General features: G+C 49.1%; 1 protein-coding gene across 1 annotated transcript in view; it reads right to left on the bottom strand.

Moving 5' to 3' along the window:
- Positions 1 to 232: 232 nt before the first annotated feature.
- The window catches only part of Chmp4b (charged multivesicular body protein 4B), a 40,564-nt gene continuing 25,164 nt past the window's right edge, over positions 233 to 15,632 (bottom strand). The window contains exons 2-5 of the mRNA XM_032904507.1: positions 5,875 to 6,052; positions 3,794 to 3,908; positions 2,652 to 2,778; positions 233 to 1,087 (exon numbers count right to left, since the gene is read on the bottom strand). Coding sequence (XP_032760398.1) covers positions 1,023 to 1,087; positions 2,652 to 2,778; positions 3,794 to 3,908; positions 5,875 to 6,052 — 485 coding nt within the window. The 3' untranslated portion in view covers positions 233 to 1,022. The remainder of the gene's footprint in view (positions 1,088 to 2,651; positions 2,779 to 3,793; positions 3,909 to 5,874; positions 6,053 to 15,632) is intronic.

Here is a 15,632-nt window from a genome sequence, read left to right as displayed (position 1 = left end):
ACAAAGAGGGAAGATTCTGGGGCTGTACAAGAACCAACTCTCTGAAAGGGGACCTCGACAGTCCCAGGCTAAGTGGGGCCACAGCTCTGAGGCCTCCAGGATCTTGAGATTTCTGGAAAAGAGATCTGCCGTTTCATAGCCCTTCATGTTTCCCCAGATGACCCTGGACTAGTGCTGGCCTAGGAGTCAGCTCCCAAGGAAGGTGAGAGATTGACTGAACACAACAGCAATATGAAAATTAAATCAAGATATTTAATAGACAGTGCAAACCATAATTTCATCTGAATATAAATGTATGCACATGTTTCCAATGAGTTATGTACCAATTATCACAAACAGCAATGAGGACCTTAGAGCTATGTTAGAAAACTGGATAGCTGGAGCTTAATTCTAACAATCTCATCTGCTCGCAAGAGAGCACACCCACTTCAGATCCGTGTCACAGACTCCAAAAGACTGGGGGGCAGGAGTGACAAGGGCAGGGAGGTACACATGGGGCCAGTACACAGGTGACAGACAGAAACACAGCTCTTGAGGAATCAAACCAGGTATGTTATTACAGCTAAGAACAAGGAAAAGCCTATCTATGGCTTTAAAAATGACTCTCCTGCCAGTACCGTACACGTCCTACAGAGAAATGTGAGACAAGTCAGCTGACTTAAAGGACACGGGCTATATTCTCCGGGTCGTTTCAACTGCAAATGGCCGACCCTCTCCACAGAGGCCTCAGCAGTGGGGTTAGCGTAGTCCAGAAGCTCAGTGTTGGATTTGCAAATACAGTTTATTTTACAGAAATTCAACATTATAAACAGCAGGCACCTCCCACCCGCCCACCCCTCCCCCCACCCGCCCTGGGCACAGGCCGCGCTATGTGAGAGTGAGCAGGGATGCGGCCTACTGCTTTGGGTGAGAGCTGAGCGATGGAGGAGCCTGCACCGCGTCCTGCCTGCCCTGCGCACGCACACACCTGCCCGGTGCACAGGCCACCAGAGTCCGCCTGGGCCCAGCCTCTGCTGGGACAGTTACATGGATCCCGCCCAGTTCTCCAACTCCTTCATGTCGTCGTCCTCCTCCTCCTTCTTCTTGGCTGCGAACACAGAAAAGATGCTTTTTGATGCCTGGCTGGGAACTGAGTCATGCCCCACTATGTACACACACACACACACACACACACACACACACACACACACACCACACCACACACACACCACACATCACACACACACACACCACACACACACACCACACCACCCACTCACACCACACCCCCACACACACCCACACACCCACACCACACACACACATACACACCACACCACACACACACACACACACACACACACACACACCACACACACACACACACACACACACACACACACACACACACACACCACACACACACACACACACACACACACCACACACCACACCACCACACACACACACACACACCACACCACACACACACACACACACCACACACACACATATACACACACACACACACACATCATATACACACCACACACACACACACCACACACACACCACCACACACACACACACACACACACACACCACACCACACCACACACCACACACACACACAAACACCACACACACACAGCCCTGTCCTGTAGCCAGACCTACAAGCTGTATGCAAATTCAGGAAGCCAGCACATCTTCCACAGCAACTCCCTTCAGCCCTCAGCAGGGGGAGCCACACCAGGGTCCCTCAGCTCTGAAGCACCCAGGGTTGAGGAGACAGACAGGAGCGTCCCTGCCGTCTTTGCCAAGCCAACTCCACTCGGACCTGCTGGAGCCGGCTTTGCTAGACTGCCTTGACAGATGAACTGAAGAGCTGGGGCTTCCTCCTTACCACAGCAGGGGTGGGGAGGGGGGAGGGGAAGGGGGAGAGGAAGCCCCCCGCTGACAGCCCCTCCACTCTAGAGTGGTAGTTTTGACTCTGGAGCTTTGTGCGGAGCCTTTCAGTGAGGAGTGAACACGCAGGGAGGGGAGAGGGAGGAAATGATGGTTTTACAGAAGCATAACCAGCTAGAGCTGTTTCCCTCCCTGAGAGCAAACCGCATGGGGTCCTAGCTAGGGCAAGACTCAAGTTCTCAGAGGACTGCACGGTGCCCAGAACATGCCTATATATGGTGGTAAGAAAAGCCATTCTAGAACAGAGGTTCTTTTTTTTTTCTTTTTCAAATTTTTTAAAATTAAAAAACAATTACATCGGTCCCCCCCATCCCTCCTCTCTCTAATCCTTTTAACCTCCCTCACTAGGACGGAGTGTCTTAATTCCCACTCCCAACTCCACAGGGGACATGTAGTGACGCCTGGAGTCACTGTAGCTGTGTCTCTGTGACCTCTGTGTGGCAGTGGCTGCTACTAGCATCTGGTGGGAAGCCAGTGGTTATGCTGCATCGTAGCCCCACTGCTACCCCTAGAATTAGCTGGCTATGTCACCGGTGCTGAGGTCAGGAAATCCTGTTCTGGAGAAAACCAGGGAAAGTCATACAACACTGGCATTGTGGCAATCACAACCATGCTGTTTGGCTCAGACCCCAAACCAAAGTCAACTGACCATGAGATCACCCACTTCCCATGGCGCCAGGGTGTGTCCCGACTCTGGGCATACTCACCGGGTTTGGATGGTAGGGCTACAGAGGGGACATTTGGTAGAGGGACTGTTTCGGGCCCACTGATCTCCAACAAATTCTTGTCTAGCTCCTCTTGTTCGAGTTCCTCCAGCTCTGCCATGAGCTCATCCTGCAAAAGGAAGTGTGCTGAGAGTCTCCCGTAGCCATGCCTCCCCTCGATGCCCACTGAGCCTTCTGAGGGGATCACTGGTGTGCATGTACACCTGGGTTCCCGGTAGGAGCTTCTCAGGAGGACGGACTGCATTTTTTCTTTCATTCCTTTCCAAGAGAAGTCAGTGCTGAACCTGGGACCATGCGTATGTGAGGCAAGTGTTTACCACTGGGCTATGCTCTCAGCCTGTTTGCCTTTTGAACATTTTGAGGGAGGTTCTGTAACCTGCCCAAGCCAGCCTTACACTCACTCGCTCTGTGGTTCAGGCCTGCTGTTCTCCTGCCCCAGGCTCCTGAGTTGCTAGATTAGAAGCCTGGACCTGACCTGATGAAGCATCAGCCTAGCACCATTCTTTCTTTCTTTCTTGTTTGTAAGACTTTTAAGTGTCTGGATGCTTTGCATGCAGTGCCCTCAACAGAAGGCATCAGACCCCATAGGACTGGAGTTACAGAGAGTTCCTGGCCACCAAGTGGGCCTCTTTTAGCCTCCAAGGCATGCAAATTGTGTACAGATATACAGGCAGGCAAAATAGCTATAAACATAAAATTAAAAACACCTGTTTTGTTTCTTTCTTTTTTTAAAGGCAGGGTCTCACTGTCACTCTGAATGCCCTGGAACTCTCTATGAAGACCACTTTGGCCTCTGCCTCCTGAGTGCTAGGATTACATGCATGTGCCAGTATGCCAAGCATAAAATACATTAAAAACTTTTTATGTTAAAGTCCAGAATCTGGCCAGGCGGTGGCGGCATATGCCTTTAGCCCCTAGCACCTGGAAGGCAGAGGCAGGCAGATGTCTGTGAGTGAGAGGCCAGCCTGGTCTACAGAATGAGTTCTAGGACAGCCAGGGCTACACAGAGAAACCTTGGATCAAAAAAACCTAAACAAACAAATCCAAGAACCCGAGATGTGTACACTGTGCCCTGTTGGTGTCTGAGCACCAGAGACTCAGGTGACCTTCCTAGAGCCACTCACCTCGTCAAACTCTTCTCCAAAGCCCACAGGTTTGGAGATAGCTGTGGAAATCTCTTCTGCAAGTTCTTGCTGGTCAGCAATGTCCTGCATTAACTCATCCACTTTATCAATGTCCCTTAAAATCAAACGAACAAGTTATCATATACCTAGGATGGGTCTGAGTCCAGAGCAAACCCCGCTGCGTACCATCTGTCTCTCAGCACATAGTCGCAAGTCTCCTCTAGAAATGGCCTGTTATTACCGCCTTCCTCCTTCCCTTTAAAACTGGGACTCAAGAGCTGGTGAGACAGCTCAGTCAGTTATGTGGTTGCTGTGCAAGCATGGTGACCAGTTCTTACTCCAGGACTCACATAAAGGTGGAAGGAAAGAACTGACCCCACACAGCCGTCCTCTGATCCCCACCCCTACACCCACACAGGTATGGGCGCACACACTCAAAATAAAAGTAAAATTGAGAATCAAAGACTCAAGCAGATGAAGTGTCCTTAAGCCATTACTTAGTCCAACATCCAAGGAAGCCAGGCTTAGCAGCCAGGTGGAGTCACACACACCCCACCCATACCCCCACACACCCACCCACACCCCCACACACCCACCCACACCCCCACACACCCACCCACACCACACACACCACCCACCCCCACACACACCCCCCTCATACACACATACCCCACACCACACCCACCACACACCCACCCCACCCCCACACACCCACACCCACACCCCCCACACACACCCCACACACACACACACACCACCACCCACACACCCACCCACACCCCACCCACACACCCCCCACACACCCCCCCACACCACCACCCCCCCCACCCACACACACCCACCCACACCCCCCACACATCCACGCACACCCCCACACACACCAGGATTTGTAAACACATCAGATAAGACCACAGGATTTTTTTTTTCTGTGTATAAATATCAGAGTTCTCAGTCAGACTTGAAAACACTTTTGAATAAGTCCTTGGCAATCTCTAAATTGTTTTTGGTGACCTTAATAACCCTTTGATCAAAACTGAGGTGAGAGGGACATATAAAAAAGTCACCTTTAAGACCACAGGATTTTTAACTCCTGCACCAAGACCTCTTCTTCAACCCCCAAAGCAACTCTGAACAGGGGGGCAACCAGAAAACACAGCTGAGTCAGCTAACAGCACCTCTATTAGGTCCCAAAGGCAAGGCAACTGTGCGATGTTTATACACTGTGCCGCCCAGTTACTCAGGGTGTCTTATACTTCAGAACACACACTCTCACTAGCCTCTGTGTAAATGTCTGGGAAAACTGAACTAAAGGGATGAGGCCGTGGCCTGAGCAGCACATCCCGCACCTCACTTATGGGGGCAAGCGCATCGGGTTTTCCCAGCCCACTAATGTAAATTAACGGTCCACAGAGGTTGCTAGCAAACACGTGACTCTGCCGTGGAGCAGAGCAGCTCCGGCCAGTCTGTAAACAAAGGCTGTGGGCAGGCCAGGCCGGAGGCTGCACTCTGCAGCTCTCTGTGCAGGACCCCGGCTGAGCAGCCAAAGCAGCAAGCGCCGGCTGCAGCGTCAAAACTAAAGTACAGGTTTCCCATAGAAAGACTCCTGTCATTTACAACCAGAACCAGGCCAGCTGAGTGAGAAGCAACTGTCCACAGGGAAGGAAAGACCATGGAGTACAGGAGCACAGGACAGCCATAGCCCGAGAGTAGGGAGAGGCAAAACGCCATCCTCAGAGTAGACTAAGAACAGATTCAAAGCCCTGGGAGGAAGCGCACATGTCAGAGCCCAGTCCTGTCCACTCTTAGCACACAGCGCAGACAGCTCCCCTCCCTGGGACACAGACCTCCATCTGATGAAGAGGTGGCTGAGAAGACCTAAGGACTTCTCAACTTGAAACTTTGCCTATCACAGTACCTAGAACCAGTGAGACAGCAAACACCTTTCCTTCCTCTCCTAAGCTCTGTGTGGAACTGAAGGTGGCAGACACAGTCCAAAGTTCCAAAGTGGGTGACAACCACAGCCAGGCCATGGCCTAAGCAACATTCCCCTCCAGACACCGCTCCCCAGCAATGGCACATACATGTTGTCGTGGGCAGCCTTCATGGCCTTGGCGGCATAGCCCATGTTCTTGAGCACCTCCGTGTTGGTGTTGGCATTCTCTAGGGCCTCCCGCTGGAACTCGATGGTTGACAGGGTGCCATCAATCTGTGCCAGCTGCTTCTCATACCTCTTCTTGCGCTTCAGAGCCTGCAAGGCCGCTAGAGGGAAGAGAGCAGACTTGAGTGCATGGCATGGCGTGATGTCAGGGAGGACGCAGAGCCCTTCTCCCGAGTGTACTGTAGACACCTCAGCTGTAGTCTCTGTAAGACGGCTGATAACATCTTCTACCCGGGAGTATACAGACCTCACAATACAGACGGGGAAGAAGCATGCCCACAACTTTAAATGCCCTCAGAGTAAGAACATGTTCTGGGGTCAAACTACAGCTCAGACAGAGGTGAGAGGCTTAGTGTCCCTGCTACACTCACTGTGAGGAGTGAATAGGCCTAGCGCATTAGTAGAGCAGGTACGGCATCCCAAGCACCCTGCTAACTCTCACTATGATAAAACACCATCCCATACCCACTAGGGACAAAAATAACAAGCGGCTGTAGCAAATACTGCCTGAGTTTGGGTTACAGTGCTATCTATCCACACAAAAGCCAACGACTCTAAGTAAGATGGCAACAGAGCGCAGCACAAAGCTCAGCACGCTCTGACCAGCAACTGCTGTCTGGAAACTAAGTGACCGAAACCAGAAGGCCACATGCCTAGAGGTGGCCAGTGCACCATCCTCTCTAACAGGAACACACCACAACTGAGGATGGGGCTCTGGGCATGAACAAATCTGGAGTCTGACCACTCGGTCAGATCGATGCTCTCTGCTTTCTTAGCGCCCAGACTGTATAGAAATAGATCATTTGTCTGAGGTCCAGTCAGGACAAGCGATTCAATAAGGCGAATCTCTCTGTGGCAAAGCTAGGGACAAACTGTATCTCCCACCAAACCCAGACTCCTTCCCCTTACAGTCTCAGAAAGGCAGCCCGCCCAGCAGGCTCTAGCAAAAACTGTAGGACTAGGTGGGTCAGGGGAGCTGCATTTATGTGCACTCTTGTAAGCATCTCCCTCATACAGGAGGGGTGCACCAATGCCATCTCCACAGGCTGCAGGTCACAATCACCTGCTCTATCCACAGAAGTGGTTTCTTTGTATGGTACACATATGTTAACACATTCCTTCCACTCAGGTATGAGCCTTACAGCCTGCAGGACACATGCTTCATAGGTAGCTATGAATACCAACACAGAACTATAAAGTCACTTGAAACACTGAAAGGTTATCTATCTATCTATCTATCTATCTATCTATCTATCTATCTATCTATCTATCTATTCATTCTCCACTGAGAGTTTTGTAGATAATAGCGAAGGTTAAAGACACAGACTGTTAGCCTAGGCATCTGTCCTAAGAATCACTTGCTGGGGGCTGGAGAGATGGCTCAGAGGTTAAGAGCACTGAGTTCAATGCCCAGCAACCACATGGTGGCTCACAACCATCTGTAATGGGATCTCATGCCCTCTTCTGGCCTGCAGACATACATGCAGGCAGAACACTATACATAATAAATGAATAAATCTTTAAAAATGTATTAAAAGAGTTAGCATGTGCTTATAAATCTTGAAACATCCCACTTGGGGCACTGGGTACTCAGCACTGTTAAAACCTGTCCAAACTGCTATTAAGTAACAAGTTCTTTAAAGAAAAAAAATCACTTGCCAAGAACAATGGTTTGGCCTCAAAAAAAGAAAAAAACAAAACAAAAACCCACTTGTTTTTTTGTGTTTTGAGACGGTTTTTCATCTGTGCAGCCCTGGCTGCCCTGGAACTCTGCCTTCTGAGTGCTGGGATTGAAGGTGTATGCCATCATGCCCGGCATAATTAGGTCTTTGAAAGAAGAACATCTAAACTGATTAAGACCGAGGGCATAATCCAACGGCAGAGCATGCATGAGGCCCTGGGTTCAACCCTAGCAGAAAAGCCAACTCTCTCAGCCAGAGAGAGGAACAGAAGAGTGAGTGACTCTCAACTTGTCATGATGAGACACCCTGCATCATCAGACATTTACAATTATAACAGTAGCAAAATTTCTTATGAAGCAGCCTCAAAATCATGTTATAGCTGGGTCATCAGGGCATGAGGATCTGCACTAAAGGTCTCAGCATTAGGCAGGTTGAGAGCTTCTGCCCTCAGAGAACTTGAAACAACAAGAAGAGCAACACTCGGCCCTCACTGAAGTTTGGAAAGCTGCTGGATCTGCTCGGAGTAACTGAAAGGGCCGACCCAGCCCTTGTTGAACATTATCATGTGTGTGCTGTCTAAGTGCCTTAGAACTGCAACCTTACAAGGCTTCAGCAGACGAGGAAACAAGTTCAGAGCAGTTCTGCTCCTCAGCCCAGGATCTCCAGGCAGAAATCCCCAGAGAGGAACTTACACGGGGTGTGGGCTCTAAAGCCAATGCTGGGCAGCCTCCTACTTAATTAAAACAGCAGACTCTTGCCCTGGGAGTCATCCAGCCCAGCAAGACCATCCAGGAGAACAAATCCAACCACTTTTGCTTAAAACCTTTCGAAGCTCTCTCTACGCAAACTACAGCTTCTATCTACCCTCAGGGCCCTGCCTAGGAGAGAGATGGACCCTCCTCAAGTCATAGTCCTGGGAACCCTAGTACCTGGCTGGAGCTGCCATCATCAGCAACCATAGCAGCTAGAAGTTACCTTGAGAGAGCCCGCCCTTAAGCATTATGCCTAGGGCTACTTCACTTTGCCAGAAGCCCCCACCCCAGTCATCCAGTGATGCCAAGTCTTCCCTCAGGCCTTCTGAGGCAAGGCCTCACATCCCACAGTGCTCCTTTCTCAGATCCGCCCTCGTAGCTATCCCACCACTCAGATGAGAACAGAACTTATCTACAAAAGGGTCAGGAATGTAGCTCCATGGTTGAGTACCAGTTTAATCTCTAGTACCAAGGGACAGACAGATGAACATAGGGACAGATGGACATGCGTGTGCACTTGCACACAGGGCTACAGAGCATTCTGGTCTCTAAATGACTGTTTGTGTGGCAGTCATTTCCTGTGTCACTCAATCCTCCAGCACCTTGTTGTGGTATAGAAACTCCAGATCTCAGTCTTACAGGAAGAATTGGGGGCCAAAAAGGGGAAATACTCTCCCGGGTCATCTTCTGTTATGAGTGGAGGGGACAGCTCGGCCACTCCCAACTCTTGCCCACTGTTTGCCACAAACTCAAAAGTGACTTCAAGTAACTCCCGGATGGTTCTATCCATCTTTGCAAACCAACAACTAACACAGGACTGGTATGCAGTTATTAATATATGCCAAGTTTAATATTTAATTCCATGTATTTTATTGTGCTTTCATATACAAATGGCCCTATCCTAACACGTAAGGCAGCTGTGTAAGGTATACTAATGTATTTTTTATTTAATACTGTCCACTTACAATGAACTTAGAGTGTAACCAGAGGAACACATATGTTCTATGTAGGCATCTTCAGGTGGGGTAACCTCTCCTCGGTTCATACAAGCAGGATCTCTTGCAAGCCTCTCAATATAAAGTTAAGTATACAAAACTAAGGAAAGGCACCCAGCAAACACCCTCCAGGATCACCCTCCTTCTGCAGGTTTATAAATTTCAGCCCAGAAAGTGGTGGATTCCCTAGGCTGGTATATGGCAGGAGCTGTGGATTTTTTTTCTCCTACCCCATCTAACTTCTGTATTTTTCAATTACCTGACAGCTACCGAAAGAAAGGGTACACTCTTGAGAAACCCCAAATGTTTCACAAATAAAGCAACTCATTTGGTCAGCACTGGCCCTCAAAAACATGTGAGCACAGATGCCACACACTTCACTTCCCATACCTTACAAATGTGGCAAGCTGCAGTGGAGGAGAACCTGCGGGAACCTGATGTTCCTTAAGCCAAAGGACACACTTCTTTCTGAACACTGTCCAAGAAAAACTTCCTTCATTCTGTCTGGGTATCTATTGGAGGGAGGGAATAGGTAGGTGTAGGTCTGAGCCACCATACCCAGCTCTAACCAGATTTCCAACCAGACTTGCTTTTCTAAGTAGTCAAAGTCCATAGAGCCCAAACCCAGTATTTACATAAATAAATGCAAACTGGCTTCTAATGGCTTGCCAACCTCCCCAAATCCTGGATGGTTGGATTAAAGAAACAAGTTGTCGGCTAAGGAACAGCTGTCCATCAAAGCCAAGTCTTCAGAGAGGAAGTATCCACAGAAGTCCCTCTTCTGCTACAGAACTCGGGTCATACACAAACACACTGGCTCTAACGGCTCTAACAGTCTAAACTTAACCCTACAAACAGAAGTTGAAGAAGTTGCTTTTAGATGAGAAAAAAAAGTCTGTGAAATCTCCATATTTAATTATGCCTTTGCCAGTTCCAAGAGAGTAATTACAGCAGCAATTACAGAATCTAATAACTAGCTTTATTGGCTCTGAAAGCTGAGCAAAAGCAACTGCAACCATGTTGAAATAAACACTGGTCTCCAGACGGTTGCTTCATTAGACCCTCCTAACAGCTATTTAGAAGGCAGCATGCAAGAGACACCCTAAGCAGCAGAGCGACTGGTGGAGAAACCTCTTCTACAAGGCGGTGACACCGTGGATGTGTCAGTTCAGTACAACTGGAGAGGACTCCCTTTCTTCTAGGCCAAGGTCAACTACGTTCTCCAGGAAGAAGAGAGGTCTGCCTGGTGATGACTCCACGTTCAATACAGGTGAAACAGCCCACAGCATCTGACAGATGTGGAGAACGAATGCCTACACACTCCCTCCAGGCTGAGTGCCTCAGCATTCAGGGTTCAGAAGCAGCTCTCACAGAATGGACGAAGTGTCTGCGACCTTCCAAAAGTCCTGATCTACACCCAGTGAAGTAAGACGTGGTGCGGAAAGGAGCGATTGCACTTCTTTCCCATCAGCATAAACCACACGGCAAACGCCAGCACACTCCACAGGGGATTTCCCCAGAAACAGTGGGCCAAAAGCAGCAGAGAAGGCTGCTTCATCTACTCTACCCATCTTTCAAGGGTTCTTGCCTCATTATGCTGTGAATGAAGATTTTCAGGGAACCTTGAGCTAGAAGACCACAACTAGGTTTCAAGCCACTGGCCATTTTACTGAAAACAGGGCAGGGGCTCATCTGTCACCTGTCCTATGCATGAGAGCAAGATAAGACACAAAAGTCAAATCAGTTATCCAAAGTCATTCAAAGTCCAACAGCCTCTTCTATTAGCTAAGAGGGTGTGGGATCCCCTGGAGCTAGCGATAAGGTGGTGTGATCTGCCCAGTGTGAGTCAGTACTGGGAACCGAGCTCTAGTCCTCTGCAAGACAGTTCTCTAACCTGTGGGACCAGCCCAGCTCCCTCATCTCATTCCTAAATTTTGCTCCTTGCAAAACTTATTTAAGATTTCTGCTGACCTACAAAGAACTGAAAATGACATGGTTTGCTCCCCTAAGTCCTCCTAAGTTAGAAGAAAAAGAGGCCAGGCATGGTCAAGGAGGCTTACATATGTGATCCCAGGTTAGCCTGGGCAACAGAGTAAGCTCTGTTTTAAGAAAACAAACCAGAAAACACAGAGTCATCACTCGACCAAGGTCAAGGGTGCGCTGTCTGAGTGGATGCTGTAGTCCTGTCAGGCTGGGTCAGATGCACCTCTCATTCTTCTGCCCTGCATGAAGGCAGCAGGGCCAACCTGGGCTTTAGAGTGAACACGAGACTCCTCGGAAGCCAGGTCCAGGGAGAGTGAGATTGGTCAGCAGGCAACAAGCTTGATAAGTCTGAGTGAGACCCCCCAGGATCCACATGGTGGACGGACAGAAATCCTTTCCTACAAGTTACCTCCCTCTCTCTAATAGACGTAATGTGTTTTTCTTTTTTAATTTCAGAAGCCAAGTGTACCTTTAAAGCCTAGGCAGCTGCTTTGTTTCAGACTCACCTGTAGACTGCCAGCTTCACTCTGCAGCAGCCGTGGAATGATATCCTGACATCTCAGTATTTATTCCCACACAGCTGGGAGTTCAGGCCAGAAGCACAGGCACGTTTTCCAAGCAGCCTCATTCTCGTGATGTATCTCCCTGCTCCCCTAATTTGCTCTCCGTGGCCTGGAGCTAATGCACTCCATTTAGAGATGGTAAAGTAAGTACTTGCATAAGATCAGGAAATGGGAGTCCAAAACCCTGCTGACTTCATCAGCAAACACACAGGGAGTACAGTGGTTTCTGCAAAGGAGATTCTAGAGGAAAAAACCACCCATCTGTTTAACACAGACAAAGAGAAAGAAATAGGCCTCACAATTAACAACCTTACAGAGCGCTGAACCGCCCAGACACACTAAACAGCATACGGTGTGTTCTGTGTAAAACTGCATGAGACACTTGCATTGTCTAGCGAACAGGTCTGCTGGGTTACAGCATGTTAAAACAGTGGCTTAGGGAGTCCAGGTGGCCAGCTTCCTAATCCAGCTCCACCATTGTCATACCAAGCCAACTGCTTAACCTCACTAATCCTCACGGTGACAACACCAATCTCAAGAGGTTATTGTGCTGGTCAAAATTAGGTATGTATGTGACATGCTGTACACAGAGTCTGATATGCAGTAAGTGCTCAGAAAATGTCTGTCACTGGTAAATGTAACTGCAGAACATCTGGTCAGAGCCCATTTAACAGGAAAATATAATCATCAGCCCCAAGATTAAAAAAATCAAAACCGTGAACTTGCGCACACCAACCGACACGTCAATACTGGTAAATCACAGCTTGGACCTGAGGAGTTGTGGCGCATGTTTTTAACCCCAACACTTGGGAGGCAGAGGCAGGTGGATCTCTCTGAGTTCAAGGCCAGCCTGGTCTACATAGTGAGTTCCAGGACAGCCAGGGCTACACAGAGAAACCCTGTCTTGAAAAACAAAACACAGATAAACCTTACAGCTTGGGGAAAAAGTGCTTTCTGCATGAGCGCGGCAGTTGGTCTCTGACCCAGCAAGTACATAAGAAGCCAGGTCGGCGCACCAGTAACCCTAGTGCTGGGGCCATGAAGGCAGGGGGACCTTTGGAGATCGTGGCCAGGCAGCGTAGCTGAATCGGTGAGGACCCTGCCTCAAAAATTAAGGCAGAACTTAACTAAGAAAGAAACCTGCCACACCTATACACATATCCACACCCATGCCCACATGTATCACTCTTGCCAGTGCCAGCCTAAGCATTCCTAACCCTTGGCTAAAGCACTAGGAAATAAAGGGATCATGGGGCTTGCAACCGAAAGAATCCTGGCCCTGATGCTGGGCAAGAAGCAGGCTGTTGTTGGACCGCTCTGAGTGTGAGAGTGGTCCTAACACTGCACGGTCGGAGAGGAATACGGGTGGAGGGAGCATTCACTGCAGACTGCTTACTCTTCCTCCTCTCCCTCTTTCCCTGCCTTGCCCAACATCCTCTCCAGGATGACAGGTGCCATAATCGGCACTTTACATGCTTACTGATACTTTTGGGGAGCGAGAGAAGGGGTTGTTGGTCACCTACCATCCTCCCAGTGACCCCATAGGTAGGCATTATTATTGTCTTACATAACAGATTAGGACATTGAGGCACAAAATGTTTATCCCCCATCCAAGGCACACACAGAGGCAGGGATACAGCTCACAGCCTAGTATACACCATGCCCTGGGTTCTATTCCCAGAAGCCCAGAAACCAGGTATGGTGGGACACCCATAATCTGAGCTGGAGTCAGGAGGATTGGAAGTTCGAGGTCATCCTTGGCTACGTTGCTAGTTTGAGGCTTCCTGGGATACCTGACACTTCAATAAAGGTGGGGCAGGGCTGGTGCGATGACTCAGCAGGTGAGGATGCTCACTACCAAGCCTGACTGATGACAGGAGCTGTCTCTGAGACCCAGATGGTAAGAAGACAGCTGTCTCTGACCTCTACCAGCACACACATGCATGGGAGTGCCCATGTGCACAGACACACAAATCAGTGTAATATTTTTAAAAAGTTGCAGGCAGAGGATCAAAATTAGGCTGCCTGTCTCTCTCCATGGAGAGCAGCAGGCAGCTGGCCTGCTTCTGTCTGAGACATCGCTGTGCCTTCTGCACCCAGACTCTGAGAGCTAGTTGTCTAGCACCAAGGCATCAGGGGAGGCTCAGTCTGCCCAAAAACTACCATCTGGCAACCCAAGACAGCAGGCAGTAAAATCCTCTGACTAGACAAAAAAAATTACTTCTCAGTAGATTGGTTAAAAAAAAAATCATATGCTGAAACCCTGCACATTAGCATCTCTCTGTATAGCAGTGATGGATGCCCAACTAAGTTGGGTCTCATCCTTGCCTGTCAATCACTGCCCTCAGTCCTCTCACCCTCCCAAGAGTCTAAACTGACCTCTGCTCTGGGAGGCCAGAGCTCTTGGGAAGAACTCTGTTCTCAAACTGCCACTTGTCCACCCACTTCTCTCCATGTCAGTTCTCACTGGGATTATTCAACTATGACGCCACAAGGCCCAGTGGTTTGTTATTAAGGGACAGTGGGTTTGGCTGTCCTGTGACTATACCTGGAGGGAGGTAGCAAAGACAGTAAAAGGAGACTGCTCTAGATTGTGATAAGCAATGGCCAAAGACACAAGAAAGGAGAGGCAGAGGGAAAGCACCACCAAAGGGAAGGGTTCAGAGGCTAACGTGGCAGGCGCCTCCTCCTCCTGCTAGGGCAGCTAATGTCTTCAATGGCTCTGCTACAACAGGGTATGTCTGGGTAGGAGAAGTAGGGCTTTTTGTTGTTTTGTGTTTGGAGACATGAATGTGCTAGACAAGCATCCTCCACTGAGCCCCATCCTTGACCCAAAGGGGGTTCACCTCCCAAACACAGCAGGTAGGAAGCAGTCTTGGCGATATGATAACTCAGGGCAGGACAGAGAAATGAGATTTTAGGAAAGAAAAGTCGCCTGGCCCCCTTGAGGATCTATCTCAAGCCAGGCTCTCTTCCTAACCAGCCACACTGACTTCCTAGACGGCCCGCAGACATCTAACTGAAACCTAGGGCCCACACTTGGTCTTGGCCATTCCATGTCTTTACTAAAATGTGTCCGAGCCAGATGCAGCGATACGAGACTGCTTTCTCGGCGATCATGAGGCTGAGGGAGGGAGATTTGGACTTGAAGGCCCGTGTGGACTTCAGTCTCAAGAAAGGAAAACAAATTCATAAAAATAAAGAGGCCAGTGCTTGCTATGCAGCACATGCCTGTAATCTCAGCACTTGGAAGGTGGAAGCAGGAAGACCAGACGTTCAAGGTCATCCTCAGCTACACAGTAGGCTCAGCATCAGCTAGGCTTACACAAGACCCTGTCCTAAAAAATAAAATAAAAAACAGTCAAAAGGTCTTAATAAGTAAAGTTACATTTACATATTTTACCCCAAAATGCACGTTTGGGGCTTTCTCTGCAGATGCTAAATATCTGGCAACGTGGAGCCCATCTGCAGCCTGGCATCGATCTGTCAGAGCGAAGTAGCAACCAGCATTTACTTTTCTATCTATCGCTAATTATTTTACAACACGGCCTCACTACACACAAGTTTCTGGCCTTGAATTCTTGACCCCCTTGCCTCGCAGCCTTCTGAACACTGGGATTACAGGTGTGCACTGTCCATGCCCAACTTTAGACGAGGCGCACACTCTCCAGTTCACTACAGCCCATCTCCTGCTGACAGTTCTGAA

This window comes from Rattus rattus, chromosome 5, assembly GCF_011064425.1.
Source record: "Rattus rattus isolate New Zealand chromosome 5, Rrattus_CSIRO_v1, whole genome shotgun sequence".
Lineage (NCBI taxonomy): Eukaryota > Metazoa > Chordata > Mammalia > Rodentia > Muridae > Rattus > Rattus rattus.
This window is presented reverse-complemented; position numbering and strand designations above follow the sequence as displayed.